The sequence below is a fragment of the Ipomoea triloba genome, chromosome 12 (genome assembly GCF_003576645.1).
Source record: "Ipomoea triloba cultivar NCNSP0323 chromosome 12, ASM357664v1".
NCBI lineage: Eukaryota > Viridiplantae > Streptophyta > Magnoliopsida > Solanales > Convolvulaceae > Ipomoea > Ipomoea triloba.
This window is the reverse complement of record NC_044927.1, coordinates 6,388,098-6,406,927: the sequence shown is the minus strand read 5'-3', so window position 1 is coordinate 6,406,927 and position 18,830 is coordinate 6,388,098. Positions and strand designations below refer to the sequence as shown.

At 33.8% G+C, this 18,830-nt stretch overlaps 2 protein-coding genes across 3 annotated transcripts in view; one reads left to right on the top strand and one right to left on the bottom strand.

Moving 5' to 3' along the window:
* Positions 1-442: 442 nt before the first annotated feature.
* Positions 443-3,067, bottom strand: LOC115999698 (F-box/kelch-repeat protein At3g27150). 2 transcript variants are annotated; one of them, XM_031239578.1, is made up of 2 exons: positions 2,525-3,067; positions 443-1,827 (listed from the first exon to the last, which is right to left on the bottom strand). In XM_031239578.1, exon 2 carries the CDS (start codon positions 1,725-1,727, stop codon positions 573-575), a length of 1,155 nt encoding a protein of 384 aa, XP_031095438.1. In that variant the 5' UTR covers positions 1,728-1,827; positions 2,525-3,067; the 3' UTR covers positions 443-572. The 2 variants fall into 2 exon arrangements, with proteins under 2 accessions (XP_031095438.1, XP_031095437.1); XM_031239577.1 differs by lacking the exon at positions 2,525-3,067 and adding an exon at positions 2,209-2,518.
* Positions 3,068-17,182: 14,115 nt separating this feature from the next.
* Positions 17,183-18,830, top strand: part of LOC115998740 (uncharacterized RNA methyltransferase pc1998) — a 4,768-nt gene continuing 3,120 nt past the window's right edge. The window contains exons 1-8 of the mRNA XM_031238386.1: positions 17,183-17,536; positions 17,620-17,734; positions 17,823-17,934; positions 18,046-18,090; positions 18,200-18,267; positions 18,340-18,394; positions 18,483-18,562; positions 18,660-18,743. Coding sequence (XP_031094246.1) covers positions 17,313-17,536; positions 17,620-17,734; positions 17,823-17,934; positions 18,046-18,090; positions 18,200-18,267; positions 18,340-18,394; positions 18,483-18,562; positions 18,660-18,743 — 783 coding nt within the window. The 5' untranslated portion in view covers positions 17,183-17,312. The remainder of the gene's footprint in view (positions 17,537-17,619; positions 17,735-17,822; positions 17,935-18,045; positions 18,091-18,199; positions 18,268-18,339; positions 18,395-18,482; positions 18,563-18,659; positions 18,744-18,830) is intronic.

Genomic DNA, 18,830 nt, shown 5'->3' with positions numbered 1-18,830 from the left:
AATCAGCATAAGACGCCCCCCTCACTTTGAGAAGTTGCTCCCACACAAATACACAATGTTAACATATATGTAATTGATTACCTTGTTTTGCATCCACAAATTCCTTTCAAATACTGTAGTTAATTCCAATATTAAAAATACACCATTTAATCTTTTTAAAATTTAATAGTATTGTATTCACAAATTTCATTCAACAAATGTGACGTGTTTTAACTTAGAAACACAATTTATATTCTAGAAATTCACAATTCTAATACTAAAAACACACAATTCAATGTCGTTTACGACTAGATCCACCTTGACCCTGGTCCATGGTATAACAGCTCCCATTTTAGAGTGGAAGCTAGCTAGCTTTCTTTGTAATTGCAGACTGAGATGAAATTAAAGGAATCTTTGTTGGAAGGAGAAATTTGAGTCCCATGAGAGACTTGAAGATGACACATGAAAGACAAAAAATTTCACTTAACAGTAACTACTCCACCTTCCATATAAAAGGTGGAAAGCAGCAGCTGTTTGTTTCAATTTTATTTATTTAAAATTTCACATACAATTAAGCATGGCCTGATTGATGATCATGCAACCATAACAGAACAATTTAAAATGAAGTGGCTGAGTTGGTTTCTGCCACCATCAAGAGGCCTCCACTGCAGTTGAGAGGCATCTGGATTTGGACAGCAGGTGTATATGGCCATGCAATTCCCAGAATATGACACTGAAGAAGCTCCTATCACTAGAAGTTCATTTCCCAGAGACTTGAATGCCACTCCCCACCCTCTGTTGAAATCAGCCCTAACAGGAACTGCCCCCAAATGCTTCCATGTATTGCTCTTTTTCAGATACACTTTCAGCTGGTTGGTGGAGGCTTCGAGTGAGTAGAGCTCATTATTCACCACTGCAACGAGGGGCGGAGAGTGGCACGTCCTAACCGGGTCGTCTTTCAGCATGTCGGGTATCACCTCCCATCTGTTCCTAGCCTCGTCGAAGAACTCTCCGCACGTGAGTTCCCCTTGGTCGTTTCGCCCCCCGATCACGTAGAACCGGTTGTCCATGTAGCAGCCCGAACACATCTTTCGCCTCGTCTTCATCCTCGGGAGAGGCTCCCACGACCTGTTCTCGGGGTTGTATTTCTCAGCGGTGTCGTAGACTGGGCTGTTTGCAGCCATCCCGACTCCACCAGCCACAAAGGCGGAATTCCCACAAGTTGCAGATGCAAACAGGCATCTCGGGTTCTCCATACAAGGGCCTTTGAACCATTCGTTCGTGGCTAATTCATACCTCCATACAACTAGTCCATCAATCTCCTTGCCCGAAACGAGGAGATGAGTCCCTGCACAAAGTGATTCTTTATCCCCCGACGTGAAACAAAAATCGGATGGCAACACCGGGAGCTTCCTCCTACACCTAAACTCTCCATCAAACGACCACCAACTACTCTCTCCACTTGCCAGCATAAACACAGAGGGTTCTTTGAAACCAATCTCTCTCCTGATCTTGAACAGCTCCCCAGTCCTCAAAAGGGCTAAACACCTCTTGTTCACAAAACATAGCTTCCAATACTCCGACCTGGGGAACCTTGCCAATATAAGACTCTCGAGCTCATAGCTGAGCGAGGGATAATCTGCATCCTGAGGCACTTCATTAGATGAGCCATCACTCACTACTGCCATAACCCTCATCCTTTTGGATGAACTTCTAATCCAATGCCTAAAATAAGATCTCTCATCCATAAGATATCAGCTCACCCTAATCCACCCTTCCCTTTCCTTTGTCAGATTCTTCCTATGTTTCCTTCAAACATTGATTAAGACACAGAGGGCCTTAAATCTTCTGCAATGACAAACCAAAATGTACCCAGCTCATTATAACTCCACAAGAAATCAACTACAACATAATATCAAAATCCAATCTTTCTCTTAAACCAACAAATATACACCCAGCAAGTAAACAAAGCAACAAGTAGCAAATAGGGGAGGCTATAACCTATAAGAACTAGAGAATAAGCAGGAATTTGAGATCAAACCAGTCCAAGGAACTGATTGATCTAAAACAGAAATAGAAAACAAAGAAATATATATTGTTAGAGGATTCCCAAATCTTGTCTAACTACTAGATTATTAAAAAATTTGATTTTGGACAAATATCCCAAACATTAACAAGCCTGGAATAACAATATTTTAGAGCAGCATGAAGCGAAAGGGACTCGAATACCTGACAGCAAAATTCTTCACGGAAAACCCCAGGGGGGGAAACAAATCTATTGGCTTGGGAGGAGGTCTTTGGCGTTTAATAAGGGGGGGAATATATTATATATATACAAAAGATTGAATCAAAAGGGCTAAAAACAGCTTTTAAAAAGGAGAAGCAAAGAAGAAGCTTCAATCTAAACGCAAAGAGAAATCCAATTGGAACCAGCAACTGACAAATGGTATTCGAACAAATCTTAAACAGTAGTGCAAAAAGACCAAAGAAAACACGGCGCAGAAGCAGCCAGGGCAAGGACGGAGGGGGAGGGGAAAAGGCTTACCATTGAAAGTCAAAAAGAACGGTTAAAGAGAAAACATTTGACGCCGGAATAAAACCGAGTCTTGAAAAGTCTTCGTCAGGGGTTTTTATCAGTGCAGATCGAGCCAAGAAAGAGAGGGAGAGAAGGCGTGTAAGCGAAGAAGAGAAAGAAGAAAAGTGGGCGTGTGGATTGGAAAAAGAAGGGGCGGCCATTGAGGTGCAGAGAGGTATATAGAAATGGAGCGAGGAGGTAAAAAAAAAAAAAGGAAAAAATTAAAGAATCTGTAATAAAAAAGGAAAGAATTGAAGGTTGGTTGGGTTGGGTTGGGTTCTTGGGACACATCCCATTTGCTGAAGAATAAAATAGGGAGGGAAATTATTATGAGACTGGGCAGAGACGACAACGGCAACAACAACATCGTCCATTTCGGAAAAGTCATCAATTCTTTTTTGGGAGGGCATTATTTTAAACTTTTATTGGCAGCTCTGGGTGAGTGAGTGAGTGAGAGAGAGAGAGAAGAGGAAGAATGCGATGATGAGAAGAGAAATGAGAATATTGAAATGGGGAGTGAGAGGGCGATGAGATGGAATTTGGAATTTTATAATAGAGTGATAGAGATGGAGGGTCATCGCCATCGGTTGATGGAAAAGAGAGAGATATGGCGGTCCCAATCTCCCCGCGAACCCAAACACCACATTCCATATACCCACCCCTTAACAAAAGTGGATTACACATTCACCACCGCACCGCCTTCACTTCCCCTCCCAAAATTGCCCTTCACTTTACTTTACCATTTCAATTCTAAAAGGAAAAAATGTCTAGAGTATCAAATTTTGATAATTTACCATAATTGAATTACCAAACGAAAAAAAAGTGTACAATTGAATAGGTCAAATCTTCTTGTCCTCTTTTTTATTTTATTTATTTATTTATTTATTTATTTATAATTAACTAGGACGGGGGAAGGGGCAACCTCCCCCATCCCAGTCTAGGTTGTCGATGACAGAGGAGGAAGCAGGTTGCCTCCTCAGTCAAAGTCGCCGACGAATAGAGGAGGGGTAGCTTCCCCTGTCCAAATTGCCGACAGACAAAGGAGGTGGCAACTTTGCCTCCTCCTCTGCCCAAATCTATGGAGGAGGACAATGCATCCTCCTCCGGTAAGGTCAACGAAGGAGCACTGTGTTTATGCTATATATATGGTTGTATTTTGGATTTTTGTGGCCACGTTCTTGTAAATAAATGAGACTCTAATTTAGTTGTTTGATACATAAGAACATGAGATTTGATTAAGAAGAAAATTGAATTATATCAAAGATTTTGAACGATTTTGCCATAATCATGCTCAATTAATTAGGAGAGAGAAGTGAAAATTGAATATATTGCAACTTTGGTAATAAAAAAAATTGGGAGAAAGTTGTAAAATTAATGGTGGAAGGAAGAATTGTGTCCTCTTCAATGGTGGTGTGTAATTTGGGAAAAAAACTGATGAATTTTAAGCAAGATAAAAATAGGTGTAGGAATGTGGGCTTAATTGCGGATTTTTTTTCTTTAAAAAAAAAAATTCTTAAGTAGCTAGGTCAAAAATATATATTGGCTCCTCCAAAATTGAGGCATATGCTTTTGGGCACTATGCACAGGCCAAAAACGACTATCTCTCTCTCTCATATATATATATATATATGTGTGTGTGTGTGTAGTCCGTCTCCCATGAGAACCATGCCGCAAGTGATAACATGTGAGCCAAACCAAACCATCAATCTAGTATATCTAACGATTGAAAATAAAGAGGAAAAAAAAAGATGAGATTGTTTTCATAATTACTAACTTCAAAAGTTTGTAATATTTATAAAAATGACACATTCACTTTTTTATTTGATTTCCTACTAATTAGATCTTGAAGATGGATGATTTGAATTTATCCACAGATTCTCACTTGAGAATGTACACACATATATTCCGAAGAAAAATAGAAAATAGAAAATAGAAAATATGTTTTTAGCTTTCTTTTCCATTTTTCATCTAAAAAAACTTTTTTTTTCTTTTTTTTTTTTTCTTTTTTCAATTTAGCAAAGGATTTGGAAAACATTTTTTAAAAGATTTTTCAAATACTATATTATTATAGACGAATTTCACTCATCTATCTACTCATATCATCTACCCAACCACCTATTTGATATACATCTACTACCACCTATCTAGTCTATTACCACCTATATTTATTTATCTTAGCATCATTCATTACCAAATTTGAATAGGATACATTTAGAACTATCCAGACATAAATTGATATGATCCAAACACATTTGGCACTACCCATATAGTACTCAAAATCACCACAAAACCTATTGAATGTGTATGCTTGTACACACACAATCGAGTATTGGACACAAATATTTCACAACTACCAAAACTCGTTTCAAACTTGACTATCAACTATCCAAACCCATCTTATAAGGGATTAGGTATCCGACATTACTTTGCACATTGTCAACCATGTATATTAGTCATTTAGTCCTATCATTCGAATTAAAACTGAAAAGGTAACACTCAAAATTTTGAATATTCAAAACTGACCTGGTCTAATGCGCATACAGGATCTCAGCACTTGATGTTATTGTCACATTTTACAAGCATTATGTGTACATTAAAATGAAGAAAAATAATCGAGTTTCAAATAACTCCATATTTTCTCATATGAAAAATAATATGAAAAATAGATACTGGTTATTGATAAACACGCTTTTACTTTCTTTTTTTTTTTAATCATTTTTTCTGATAGAAAAAGAAAATTGACAAAAAAATGTGGAAAAAAAGGAAACAAAAAATGCACTTGCCTGGCGAAGCTTAGCTCAATGGTTAAAGGGATATATTGGAAGTTTTGCTCTAGTGGTTGGGTGGGGGCTCGATTCCCACCATGATATGGTGGTCCATTGAGGTACAAGGGTTTTTTTTGTAAATATTAAATATTTAAAAATTTACAATAATTATAAAATTGACTTTGTGTTTTTATACAATAACCATCAACCATTGATGAACCTGATGGACGACTGAGATCAGTTTTCACTTTTTACCTGAGAACTCTGTTCTCATTTAATAATTCATCAATGATTGACGGTTTTAGTAAACAAAAAAAAATACAAGATCAATTTTATAATTATTGAATACTTTTAAGAGCGTGGTTAAACTCATTTAATAATTTTTACTCCGTACAAATTTAAAAGTTTAGTAATGATCATATCCTAATCTTTAATTTCTCAGAAGTGTGAATGTGTCAACATTTTTTTACTGGGGATGTATTCTCATCACATGAACATTTCCATATACATACATACATATATATATATATATATTCAGAAAATATATTTACCTTGTAGTTTACTGTAATGATGCATCTTTATCTTCCTGAGTTCCTAAGGTTTGATTGTGTTAACATGGAACAAGAATAAAATATAAAGCATTAATTATTATCACAATCCGATCATCACACCACATGTGAGATGTCTAATAAGCCAGGCAATCTTTTCTTTAACTATAAGAAACTAATCATTCTGCCATAAAAAGCTTCCCCATTTTTTCTGTTCCCTCTTTTTTCCCTGTATTTTATTTTATAGTTTTATTACATGTCCTCTCAATCTCTACTTTATCACTTTTATTTCTTGACATGACAACTACATATTAATAAGTTATCATAAGTTATCTTTATTCTATGAGCCTCAAAAAAATAGTGAAAATAGTCAAATAGGTCCTTAAACTTTTGACGAAAGTGCAATTAGGCCCCTGAACTTCAAAAAAGTACAATTAAATACTCAAATTTATCATTTTAGTGCATCTAAACTCAATAACCGATAATTTACCTGAAATAACTAGTCATCAAGTTTCCGACGAAAAAAGTTCGATGACCTTTAAATTTATTTTTTTTTAAATCCAGCGACGGGGCGTGTTTTCGGTGAAGAAGTCAACCAGAAAGCCACCTTCTTCACCGAAAAGACGACTGGTCGTCTGATTTTTTTAAATAAAAAAAATTGAAGGTCCTCAGATTTTTTTTTTTCGTCGGAATTGTCGTCAAAAACTTGATGACTGGTTATTTGTGGAGAAGGCGGCCTTCTTCTTTATTGAAGCTCATGGGTTGGCCCACGCGGGCTAACCTGCATTGTTCACGAGTCAATAATGTTATGTTTTAACCCGCTTCATCGCGGGACAGTTTAGGACTGGCCAGCAGACTTCGGTCCACTTTGAAATCCCTAGCCATGGTTGCCTCTATCCTCGTCTACGATGAAGGTGGGGACAGTCGTGGCCACCTCGCCCTTCATCTACAACGAAGGATGAAGAATGGATGCCTCCACCTCCGTCTGAATTTTTAAAAATTGTTCTTTTATTTTTCTATTAATTTTTAAAATTAATAATTAAAATGTTTTTTTATATATATAACTTGGCATGTTATTGCCACATAACCGTTTAGGTAAGCATTAACATTTTAATGTCAATCATAGTAAATGTCAAGTCACCAATTTAACTTATTTACCTAGAGCAACAGTTCTACCGGTTCTGTCGGAGTATGGCGACGGGCGACAGTTCTGCAGTCACCGGTCGCCAGATTTCCCCTTGAACAGTAAATGACCTGTTATTACAGATCATTTACCGATTTTTGGACCTCTTTGACCTAATTTAACATATTAAAGGGCTTAATTGCACTTTTTAAATATTTAGAGGTCTAATTAACTTTTCAGATAATGTTTAGGGTTTTATTTAACCATTTTTCCTATAATAATTGATTTTAACCACATCAGCTTTTGAATTAAAAGACAAAAAAAAGAATCTAATAGAAGAAATGGTAAACAAATACGGAGTAGTAATTTAATAGAGTTGTCAAAAAAAAAAAAAAAAGTAATTTAATAGATATGGGATTTGGGGCGAGGCAGGAGGATATGACACGCCGTACACCTTGGGAGTGGAAATCTCTCTTTGGATAAGACCATGTTAATTGTTTATTCAATGTTTACGTGCTGCACAGCCCACCGATTAGTGGGTCATTACCCTTTAATTTTTCATTCCAAATTCAACTTTCACTGTCACAATCGTGTTGGCTTTGCATTTGCTCTTTCAAGTGCGTGTGTGCTTACTTCATTTTCTATTCTGACACTACCTAATACCTATGCTCGTAGGATTGGCTGAAGTCCAGCCAAAACCCCCCACCAAAATAAATAAATAAATAATGCAATCACCCTTTCCTAAACTCACTTCAATCCTATTACTTTTTTTATGGGCTGATCGTGCATGTGAGATAATTTAACCTCTATTGTATTTATAATGAAATACAGTTTTATAAACCTTTTCTGTTGGTATAAAAAAAAAAAAGATTTGTTCTGAAATTTGACATATCTTCGCGTGAACATGCATAATTATACGCTCTAAAATCATACAGCAAAGAAGACAGAGGGAGAGAAGAAGAAGAAGATCAGAAGCCCAGAAAAATCAGCCACTTTTCATTGATAACTTCTCTATATATGTGTACAAAGGGACCCTATATTAGTTGCATAATAATCGGAGAAGTGGGATAATAGCCATACATCAAATTAGTATTTACTACACTCTCCGGGCAATTATCCTACTATACTTATATCTCATTAAAAACATTGCTAGAAAAATCCTATGGGAAAAACATAGTCGCGGGAAAAAGAATACATGAAGTATTTCAAACATGGTTGAAAAAATCGCTAGGCGCTCTCTAGGCGCTCGGGGAGCGCCTAGCGCCTAGGACGCCTAGCCGGGGATTAATCAGCGCCTAGGCGTCCGTGTATTTTTTATTTTATTTTTTATTTTTAAAAATTTTGTTTTAAGTATTTTTAATTTTTTTAAAGTCTAATAATTATAAATTATATAATACATTAATAGTTAATACTAAAATATTAAATATTAACCTAAAAAATATCTAAAGTTTGTACAATTTAGGATTATTTCGCTCAAAACGATGTTGTTTTGAGTGAAATAACCCATTAAAAAAATAACAATAGTTAATCGACCGACTAGAAGGCCTAGTCGGTGCCTAGTCGGTCTAGTCGACATCTAGGCGGTCAGCGCCTAAGCGGCCTAGGCGGTGCTTTGGCGGCCTAGGCGGTCGCCTAGCCGGCCAGCCGCCTAGACCACCATTTAATGTGATACGCTAGGCGGTCGACCAACGCCTAGCGCCTAGGCGGGGATTAATCGGCGCTTAGGCGAGATTTTTGCAACACTGATTTCAAAACATGCATTATACGAGTTGCCTCATTAAAACCTTAGGCTAAAAGAACTCAGTAGAAAAAAAATAGCTAAGGGAAAAAGAGTACAACCATAAACTAATCATAAACCTTCAATGCATAATCTTTAGGATTTTGAAATTTGTCTATTTAAATATATATATTTATTTGCAACTTTCCTCTTTTGACATTACTAGCTATATTATATTCATGCCTCATTAAAAACCTCATTAGAAAATTTAAAATTTATTTAGAATTTTAATTTTAATAAACTAATATTTTTACTCTAAATTTTTAACTTTTTCTTTTCTTTTCTTTTTGTACAAATAAAGTTAGCATATAAGAAATATATCATTAAAAATATCTAATTAAGACTTTTAAATGACACTCATATTGATATGTATTTTTTTAGTTTTTTTTTTAATTAACATATGATTAAATTAAATCACTTCATTAAATTACAACAACATGCTCATTAAATCAATACTGCAAGTTATTATTGTAGGTTCGATCACTAAGTTATTACTGCATTTTGATTAAATTACTACTGCATGTTCATTAAACATGTTAGTATAATTTATTGTATAAATCCCAATTTGTAATTGACAAATTATTATGACAAATAAAATATGTTAGGACTTAGTGTTGCTTATTCGTGACTAACTGAAGATCGATCTCATGGAACAGAACCTGCAACAAACATATCCTGAGATATTTTACAGGATTATCCTTATTTAATTGAGAAGTCATATTATTCTATTTCCATAAGTACAGTTGGGGCAAAATATATAGCAACTGGTGGATGTTGTACTCAATTATTGTAAATGCATCGAATGCTGTTAGACTACAACCTGGAACAGGGAACTATGTCACTATATTCTGATAGTATGAGTGCTATCAACATTTCAAAGAATCACGTTCAACATTCACGTACAAAACACATATTAGACATCTTTTTATAAGGAATGATATAGTAAGTTAGACCGGGGTTAGGACTACACTATGAATATGTATTTTGCGAATAAGTATAGATGGCACTCGGTTGCGAATAAGTAAAGATGGCACTCGGTTGAGAATAAGTAAACTGATACATATCGTCATCAACGACTGTGACTACCAAAGTCCATATCATTAGAAAATTGACTTCTACGTTGTTGACCTCTATGAGCTTTCCGGCGGGCACCTGAAGGTGGCAGGCACATGAGCGTTGTGGTAAACTGAACTTCGTCATCTGGCAATGGATTCAAGTAACTCCTTATGTAATACTCTAACGAGAAGACTTGTGGCACAAAGGAGTCCAGGATAGTCCCTCTATAATGGCATGTGACAATGACATGAGCACAAGGTAAGCCATCTACCGCCCAACGACCCCAGCTACATGTCCGGTCAGTCAAATTTACTTTAACATAGTGTGGCTGACCTAGAGAACTGGAAGTTGATTCAAGTGCTACCTCATATATCCCGGCCTCTTTGGTTGTTATATGAGCGAATGGATGCATTGTACTTTGAACTGTTCCCGAACGGACATCTCCTTATCAACGTGTGGAACACCTGTTTTGAAACAGTCACTAATTTGTGGAAACTCAGCTGGCGATAGCAATAGAAATAATAATAATAATAATAATAATAATAATAATAATAATAATAGTTGTTGTTGTTGTTATTGTAGAGAAAAGAAAGTAGTGGTACTATCTTCTCCTCCCCATGAAAACTTTTTTTTTTGTTAAGAAAAATAGGCGGATCGATTATCTTTTTCTTGAAAATCCTAATAAGAAGAAAGTAATCAACCTAGTACTTTACACAATTTAATAGGTCCACCTTTTTGTTTTTACATATTTTTGTCTTTCCGTCTTATTTTTGCATATTGTTGTCATCAGATTTTTTTTTCTTGAATCAATCGAAGTATTACATGTAAAAAAAAAAATAGAGTAAAAAATAAAATTATAAATAAAAGTACGTCTAGTATTACACTTCAAATCAGACAATTTGCACCACCAATTGAAATTAGTGGGAGATCCTTTCTTTAATTTTTATTTTCCTTTTCAATTCAACCAAGGAGGGATTCGTAATGCGATCAGAGTGTATAAGTAGGCATGGTGTAATTATTTTGCATGGTTATAAAATGTAAAGCCCACAGATTTGGAGGAGCACATGCCACATCACATCAGATCAGTAATCAACCAATGGTATGAACACAATTAGCGCACTGATTTAAGGTTTGATTGGTGGACATAAATCATAATCCAGCATTACGTGGCTTTTGTAACATGATTTCTAGTGGGGGTTGAGCTCACATTTCCATTTTCCAAGAATATTTCACTTGTAACCAATTGTATTTAGGCCTTTCTCGCAATTTACACACTACCAATGATGTTTCCTCGTTTCATTATTATTTTCTTTTTTAAATACTATTTCGATCTTAAGAGATGTTGAAAATTCAAAACTTTTCGTATAGAAAAATCAATATAATAAGTATTTTGTATTTTAATTAAGTCAATTCAATACAAACAAATATTAATCTGAGTATGGTATAAATTTGAAAGTGCTTTCTATAGTTATGATTTACATACTCAAAAAATTTCGTGGCCTAACAAAAAAATTAATGGTGTATGTAATCTTTTGAGTATTATATTATTCCAAGCACATGTATCTACATTTGATTTGATTAGGGAGAATGAAAAGAAAAGTAGAGAAAAAAAAAACATTTCTATTTTCTAGTATCAATGTTTAAATATCATATATACTTGATTTAGTGAGTAGCGAATAAATTAAAATAAAAATACATATAATTAAATTTTTTTGGTATGTTCAATAAAACATGAATATGATACCGAACTAATTAAACACTAAACTTCATAATATTATGTGCTAATTATCTACCTCATAATTCATAATTTAAAGGTTGTTTACATCTAAAACTTTTATAATAATAAGAAAATTTTCACATATCTTATAACACAGTTCTATAATAACACATTGACACCTTATGTTTGAAAGAGAGATGCATTATTCTTAATTAGTAAGATATTACAACAGATTATCCATAACAATATTTTGAAATATATAAAGGTGAAACTAATTTAGGTTTTCATTAATTAATCTGCTATATATATATATATATATATATATATATATATATATATATATATATATATATAGGGTCATGTTCAGGTGTGCCCGCACCCTTACGTGCGGCCGTGCGGTTTACACCACTCAATGTTACCAAATGCACCACTCAATAACATTGAGGGGTGTATTTCCTAACATTGAGTGGTGCATTTCTTAACATTGAGTGGTGTAAACCACACGGCCGCACGTAAGGGCGCGGCCACATTTGAATAAATAAATAAATATAAATATATATATATATATATATATATATATATATATATATATATATATATATATATATATATATATATATATATCTTTGTGTGTGTGTGTGTGTATGTATGTATGTATGTATTAAAAAATTAAATTAAACATCTCAAGAAACAAGCTATAGTATTTGTTTGGTCTAAACAAAACGTTTTTAATTATTTTTTTTTCATTTAAAAAGAAAGATGTTCCTCTAATTTTCATAATTTAAGTTCTACTTTTATTGGGCGTGTAACCAACTAGGCAAGGAGGAATAAGTTACATAAAGAATTGCGGAGTATTAAATTAATTGTTGATAGTACATTGGAATTGGTTTACTTTTTAAAGATATACATTTGTGTTATTTTTTAATCTCCACTTTGAATTGGTTTGTGAGTGTCTATGTTGTAATAAATAAATAAATCTTTTATAGATGTTAGTTATTGGTTCGTACGTAAGCTTTATGGGTGAATCAGACATGAATTCGACTACATTTAGGTTTTGTTTGGAAAATAGATATTGTAATTTTTAAAGTTACTTTTAATTTTTAAAAAAATGTTTAGTTATTTAATTTGTTTAATCAGTTAACATAAATGTTTGGAAAATAGATATTTATGAACGATCTTTTGAATTTAAAAAATCAACTTTGAAAAATCTATTTTGAATAATAACGTTCCATTTTGACCTTTGAAAAGAAAACTATTAAATTCCTCTAATTTTTTTAAATTAAAAGTATTAAATTCCTTTAATACACCGAACTCTCTTCTTAAAACTATTTATTTTAAACTACATATTTTTAATTTTTTTAATTTAAATTTTTTTATTTTTTAAAAAGTAGTGATAAAACAGATCTTTTATTAAAATTTTTTATTATTAAATACACTTTAATTATTATTTTTAATATTATAAAGAATATTTTTCATTTACTATTTATTAAATATAATTTTTATATAATTAATAAATTATTATTATGAAATATATCTATATTCTTAAGAGTCACTTTATATTTTATTAGCTAACAATAGGGGTGTAAATGAGCCGAGCGGTTCGCGAGTCGCGAACCGCTCGGTCAAAGCTCGGCTCGAGCTCGGTCAAATTCGAGCACGAGCCGAGCGCCCGAACTCGAGCGGCTTGTTTAACAATCGAGCCGAACTCGAGGTCTAATATCTTAGGCTCGTGGCTCGACGAGCCGCTCGCGAGCCATATAATAATAATAATAATAATAATAATAATAATAATAATAATAATAATAATAATATATATGTAGTATATATATAATTAAAATTTATAAAATTAAAATTTGAAATACTAAAAATTTAAAATCAAACAGGTTAAATTCGAGGTCAAAATTGAACTCGAATTCGAGTTCGAGCCTTAATTCGAGCTCAAACTCGAGCCCGAGCTCGAGCTCGAACAAACGAGCTGCTCGTGAGCAACTTGAAAATTGCCAAGCTCGAGCTCGAGCATCAGTTCTTGACCTCGAGCTCGAGCAGGGCCTTCATTAACGAGTTCGAGCTCGAGCCTTGAGTGGCTCGAGCTCGACTTGGCTCGTTTACACCCCTAGCTAACAACTAACAATTAACACTTAATTTTATCAAACATTTATCTATGCACATCTAATATTATCAACTATTTAAACTAACTAGCAACTATTAGCTAACACAATTGACTAACCACTAAACCCTAATCGCCAATTGCCAAACTAGCTAGGACAATCATTTTATGTGTGCAAAGTAATAATTTTAGGGTCGGTTTGAAAACTATGAAAATATTTTCTGTAAAATGATTCTAGAAAATGACTCATTTTCTTTAAAAAAATATTTTAATTTTCTATTTATAATAATAATAATAATAATAATAATAATAATAATAATATGTGGTGATGGTGGTGGTAGTGGTTGTGGTGGTGATGATGGTGTTGGTGGCGGTGGTGGTGGTGGTGGTATTGGTGGCAGTGGTGGTGGTGGTGGTGTGATGGTACTAGTGGTGGTGACGTGGTAGTGGTGCTGGTGTTGGTGGTACGGTGATAATGCATCATAGACAGTCAAACTTTATAATAATCAAATTATGCACCATCAAGTGCATGCAAAGGCACCATAAGGTTCATAAATGCACAAATGTCAGACTAATTTTAACATTTAGTAATCATTGGTTAAAAGCACAACAGAACTACAATAAATGCACAACTATGTACACTCAAATATCATAGAGTCTGAAATACTGGGTGCACATTTTCACCCAATATTTAAGGCACAACGGGTAGTCAGATTATGCACCATTATCTATATAAACATGCACCATAAGTGTTCATAAATGCACAACTGTCAAACTCATTTTAAGATTTAGTTGTCATTGTGTAAAAGCACAAGAGCACGGTAATAATGCATAACTATACACACAAAAATGCACCAGAGTATGAATAATAATGCATCACAAATTATAAGTTTGTCAAGTTTTGTACACGTATTTAAAGCACAACAAGTAATCATATTATACACCACTATGTGCATAAATATGCACTACAAGTGTTTAGATATGCACAAAGATACTCTAATTGTAAAATGTATCACACTCAACTATCATTAATGCGCCAACACGAATCTATAAATACACTGAAGTAAGGTTAATAATGCACCAATGACGCACATAAAACACACAACACTATGATTTGCCCTATTCCAGTGTCCTATGACGACTTCATCCTTGCAGTTCACGTGGTGGGAGAACGTCCGGGATAATATTGGAGAAGTCTTAAGGAATGTGATTCCTTGCATCTATCTAATCTAATGGCCTTTAATTGACCGCATAACCGCATGGGGCAGACAAGCCGCACAGGACCAAGGCTATATATATATATATATATATATATAGAATCGCGTTCAGGTGCGTACTGGCCGCCCAGGAGAGAACTGCGGACGAATCACAGCGCGCCACGTGTCCGGAATGTAGTTGCACATAACGTTATAACTAGGTGCACGTAATGTTATAACTAGGTGCACCCAGGTGCATAAATGTTAACAACGTAAATTACTTGCACCTGTAAGTGAAAATAGGTGCACACGTGCAAGTAAAATGTATTACAAGTGCAAGTAAATTGTACAATGAGCATCAATACTAAGTGCACATAATGTTATAACTAGGTGCACATAGGTTGCAACCAGGTGCATGAATGTTAACACAGTAAATTACTTGCATAAATGCAAGTAAAATGTATTGTAGATGCCTGTAAAATGTATTACAGGTGCAAGTGAATTGTACAGTGAGCATCAATACTAAGTGCACATAATGTTGTAACTAGGTGCACCTAATGTTATAACTAGGTGCAACCTATGTTATAACTAGGTGCACCTAGGTTGCACCCAGGTGCATGAATATTAACAAGGTAAATTACTTGCATTTGTAAGTGAAAGTATTTGCGAAAATAGGTACATGAATATTAATAAGGTAAATTACTTGCACTTGTAAGTAAAAATAGGTGCGAAAATAGGTGCACTTGTAAGTGAATCTAGGTGCACTTTTAAGTGAAACTAGGTGCACTTGTAAGTGAAACTAGGTGCACCAAAGTTCTAGTTATTTACGAAAATGTCATCGCGTCATTTTTTTAAAATTGCATCTGATTCGTTGATCTGGATACGTGTCGCTGTGGAGCGTTCTCATTTCTTACCTGGGCGAGAGTTCGCACTAGAGTGCAACCCTATATATATATATATATATATATATATATATATATATAAGTTTAAAAAAATTTCAAAGATTTTAGTCTAAGTAAACTTGAACAAAAAAAATTATTTTGAATTATGCAGCGGAATATAAATTGTTACCTCTTTTAAAATTTTTTGCATGGAACACAAAATTCGCTACAACAATTTGTTTTTTTGAAGGATGATCGTAGTTAAGGAGTTTGATTAATAAATGCAAAATAATTTGTAAACAAAACAAACCAACTACTAATGCTTTTCAATGCAAATGTAATACTTTGTACTTTACAAAAAAAAAATTAATATTTTTCAGTGAACATGTAATACTTTAATAGGTATATATCATATTTTTCAGTAAAAATAAAAAGCATTACAAGTAAAATGTAGTACTTTGTACTTTTCAAGAAAAATATAATACTACAGATGTCTCACTTGATGTGTTATGTTTACTATTCATTGGTCAAATCAAATTTTTCATCTTTCCATATTTTATTTAGTATTTAATTATTTTTTAATTTGATTTTTTTAGTTTAATAGTAGTATAGTACTTTTAATATAATTTTTGAATATATAAATTTTATATACTAATATTGAACTTAATATTATAAAAAATTGAATTAAAAGTAACTTTAACTAACTCTCGTTAAGTGAATCAGACATATAAAATGAGACAAAGGTATCATTTTACAAGAAAAATGTAATAATTTTTTAGAAAAAATATACTTCTTTTATCCCATTTTATAAGTATGATTTAGTTATCAATATTTGGTTTAAAGTTACTTACAATTTAAATTTTCATTATACTAATTTTAGTATTAATGTATAAACTTTAAATTTTTAAAAAATCAGTAAAAGTACTATTAAAACAAAATATCAAATTTAAAAATGATAAGAAAATACCAAAGAAAATAAGTAAAGAAAAAATAAAAGAATTAATTTGATTAATAAATATTAAACATGACAGGTAAAATAGAATAAATAAATTGATACTTTACAAGAAAATTTTAATTTTTTTAGTTAAAATACAATACTTTAAAAAGAAAATGTAGTATTTTCTTTTTATAAAAGTATAATATTTTATTTAATAAAATGTAATATTTTCAGTAAAATGTAATATTTGACAAGAAAACGTAATATTTGTCAAGAAAATGTAATAATGTTTATTAAAAAAGTCATACTTTAATTTTTCTCAAAAAAAAAAAAATTCATACTTTAATAGTTTAATCACTAGAAAAATAATATTTTTCATAGAAAATGTAGATAAAATGTACGTAATACATTTCAAGAAAAATATAAATGTGATACTTAAAAATATAATAACTTTACAACAAAAAATGTAAAAAATACTTATATTTTTTTAATGAAGAAAAAGGCCACCGGAATTCGGTTCGAGTTTTACACTTCTGGGCTTATCCGTCGTGGAGAGTAGAGAGTGGAGACGAAGATATTTTTATCCATTCCCGCCAGCAACGGCTACACAATTTGTTTTGTTGAATTACCGAACTCTGAAGTTCTGAGTGGATGCCAATGGCTTTGGCTTTGACATTCACTCATTTTTCCCTTTCTCCTCCTTTCTATCGCATAAGCTGCCAGGCTACCACCGCCGTCGCCTCTCCCTCCGCCGTGCACATCTCTCCGCAACTACCGTCGCCGCCGCTTCTTCCACAGCTGTCTCATGTCCAAAACCCTAATTCCGCCCCTGCACCATCCGTATCATGCGCTCTCAATTGCTCTCACTTCCAGATGTGCGTATTTGAGCTCGAATTCCACTCCTTATTACTTTAGAAATACTCCGTAATATTTAGGAAACGGATGTATTATTTTGCAGGTGCTCTGGTTGTTCTCATGAGTACAATCTCCACCATCCAGTAATGGTTGATGAAGCGATGAACTTCTTCAAGAAGCTTGGCGTGACCGATTTCACCTTTGATAGTTGTAGATTGGTACTAAATCCGTTTCGTTTCGTTTCGTTTGTCGTTCTTTAGTGCATTAGGATTTGAGCTGAAAATTTGAATTGCGTTGCATTTGCAGTGGGGATGGAGGTGCCGTGCAAAGCTTGCAGTTCGCGGCACATCAACAAAACCTCTAATTGGGCTATATCGGGAGGGAACTCACAACGTTGTTGATATCCCTGATTGTAGAGGCATGTTCAATGAATTCACAATACATACAATTACAAACATGAAAATACATATTCACACTGGAAAATAGCTACTCCCTACTTCCTTGATCTTAATTGATCCTGTTTTTGCAGCTCACCATCCCAACATTAATGCTGCTGTGCAACTCCTGAAACGAGGCTTGTTCTTTAATTTGATGTCTTAGTTTTGCTCCATCCTTAATGAAAACACAACATTTCTGCTTGCTCTCTCATTCTTTGTTAATATATATTTTTTCCCCTTCTCCAGGGATAACTGAATTGAATGTTGAACCATATGATGAAGATGCAGGAACAGGGGAATTGAGATATGTCCAGGTCAGTTACATTACTTACATACTAACATAACTGAATACAAATAAAGATACTTATGGGAATGGTTCTTTGTAGATGGCTGTGACGACACATGACACATCTCGTCCAATCTCTGAAAGATATAAGAATGGTTAGAAACTGAACTTGTACTGTTCTTCATGTTAGGTTAGCTCTTTGAGGTTGAATTGGAGTATATTAGCCTCTTGCATCATTTTCAGGTAAAGTTCAGGTTTCTTTGGTTTGGAATTCGAGGAGTGAGAACTCACCTACTTCAGAAAAATTAAATGCTTTGGCCAATGTAAGTTCAACATTAGTGGTGAAATCACCAAGGCACTGATTTCTTTTGCATTTGTGCCTCTCTACATGAATTCTTAAATCTTTAACTGCAATTGTAGTTCTTGTGGAGAACTGGTGGACCAAGGAGTGAACTCCATTTAATTCATTCTGTTTGGGCTAATTTTCAGACATCATCAAATAATGTGAGTGAAAATTGATCTAATGCTTTATACTCATCAGGATATAAGTTTCTTTGCCTCCTCCTCCTCCTCCCCCCCCCCCCCCCCCCC

What these genes read in the sequence shown, in the direction of transcription:
- LOC115999698 (XM_031239578.1), bottom strand. Translation starts at nt 1,727, where the DNA reads ATGGATGAGAGATCTTATTTTAGGCATTGGATTAGAAGTTCATCCAAA.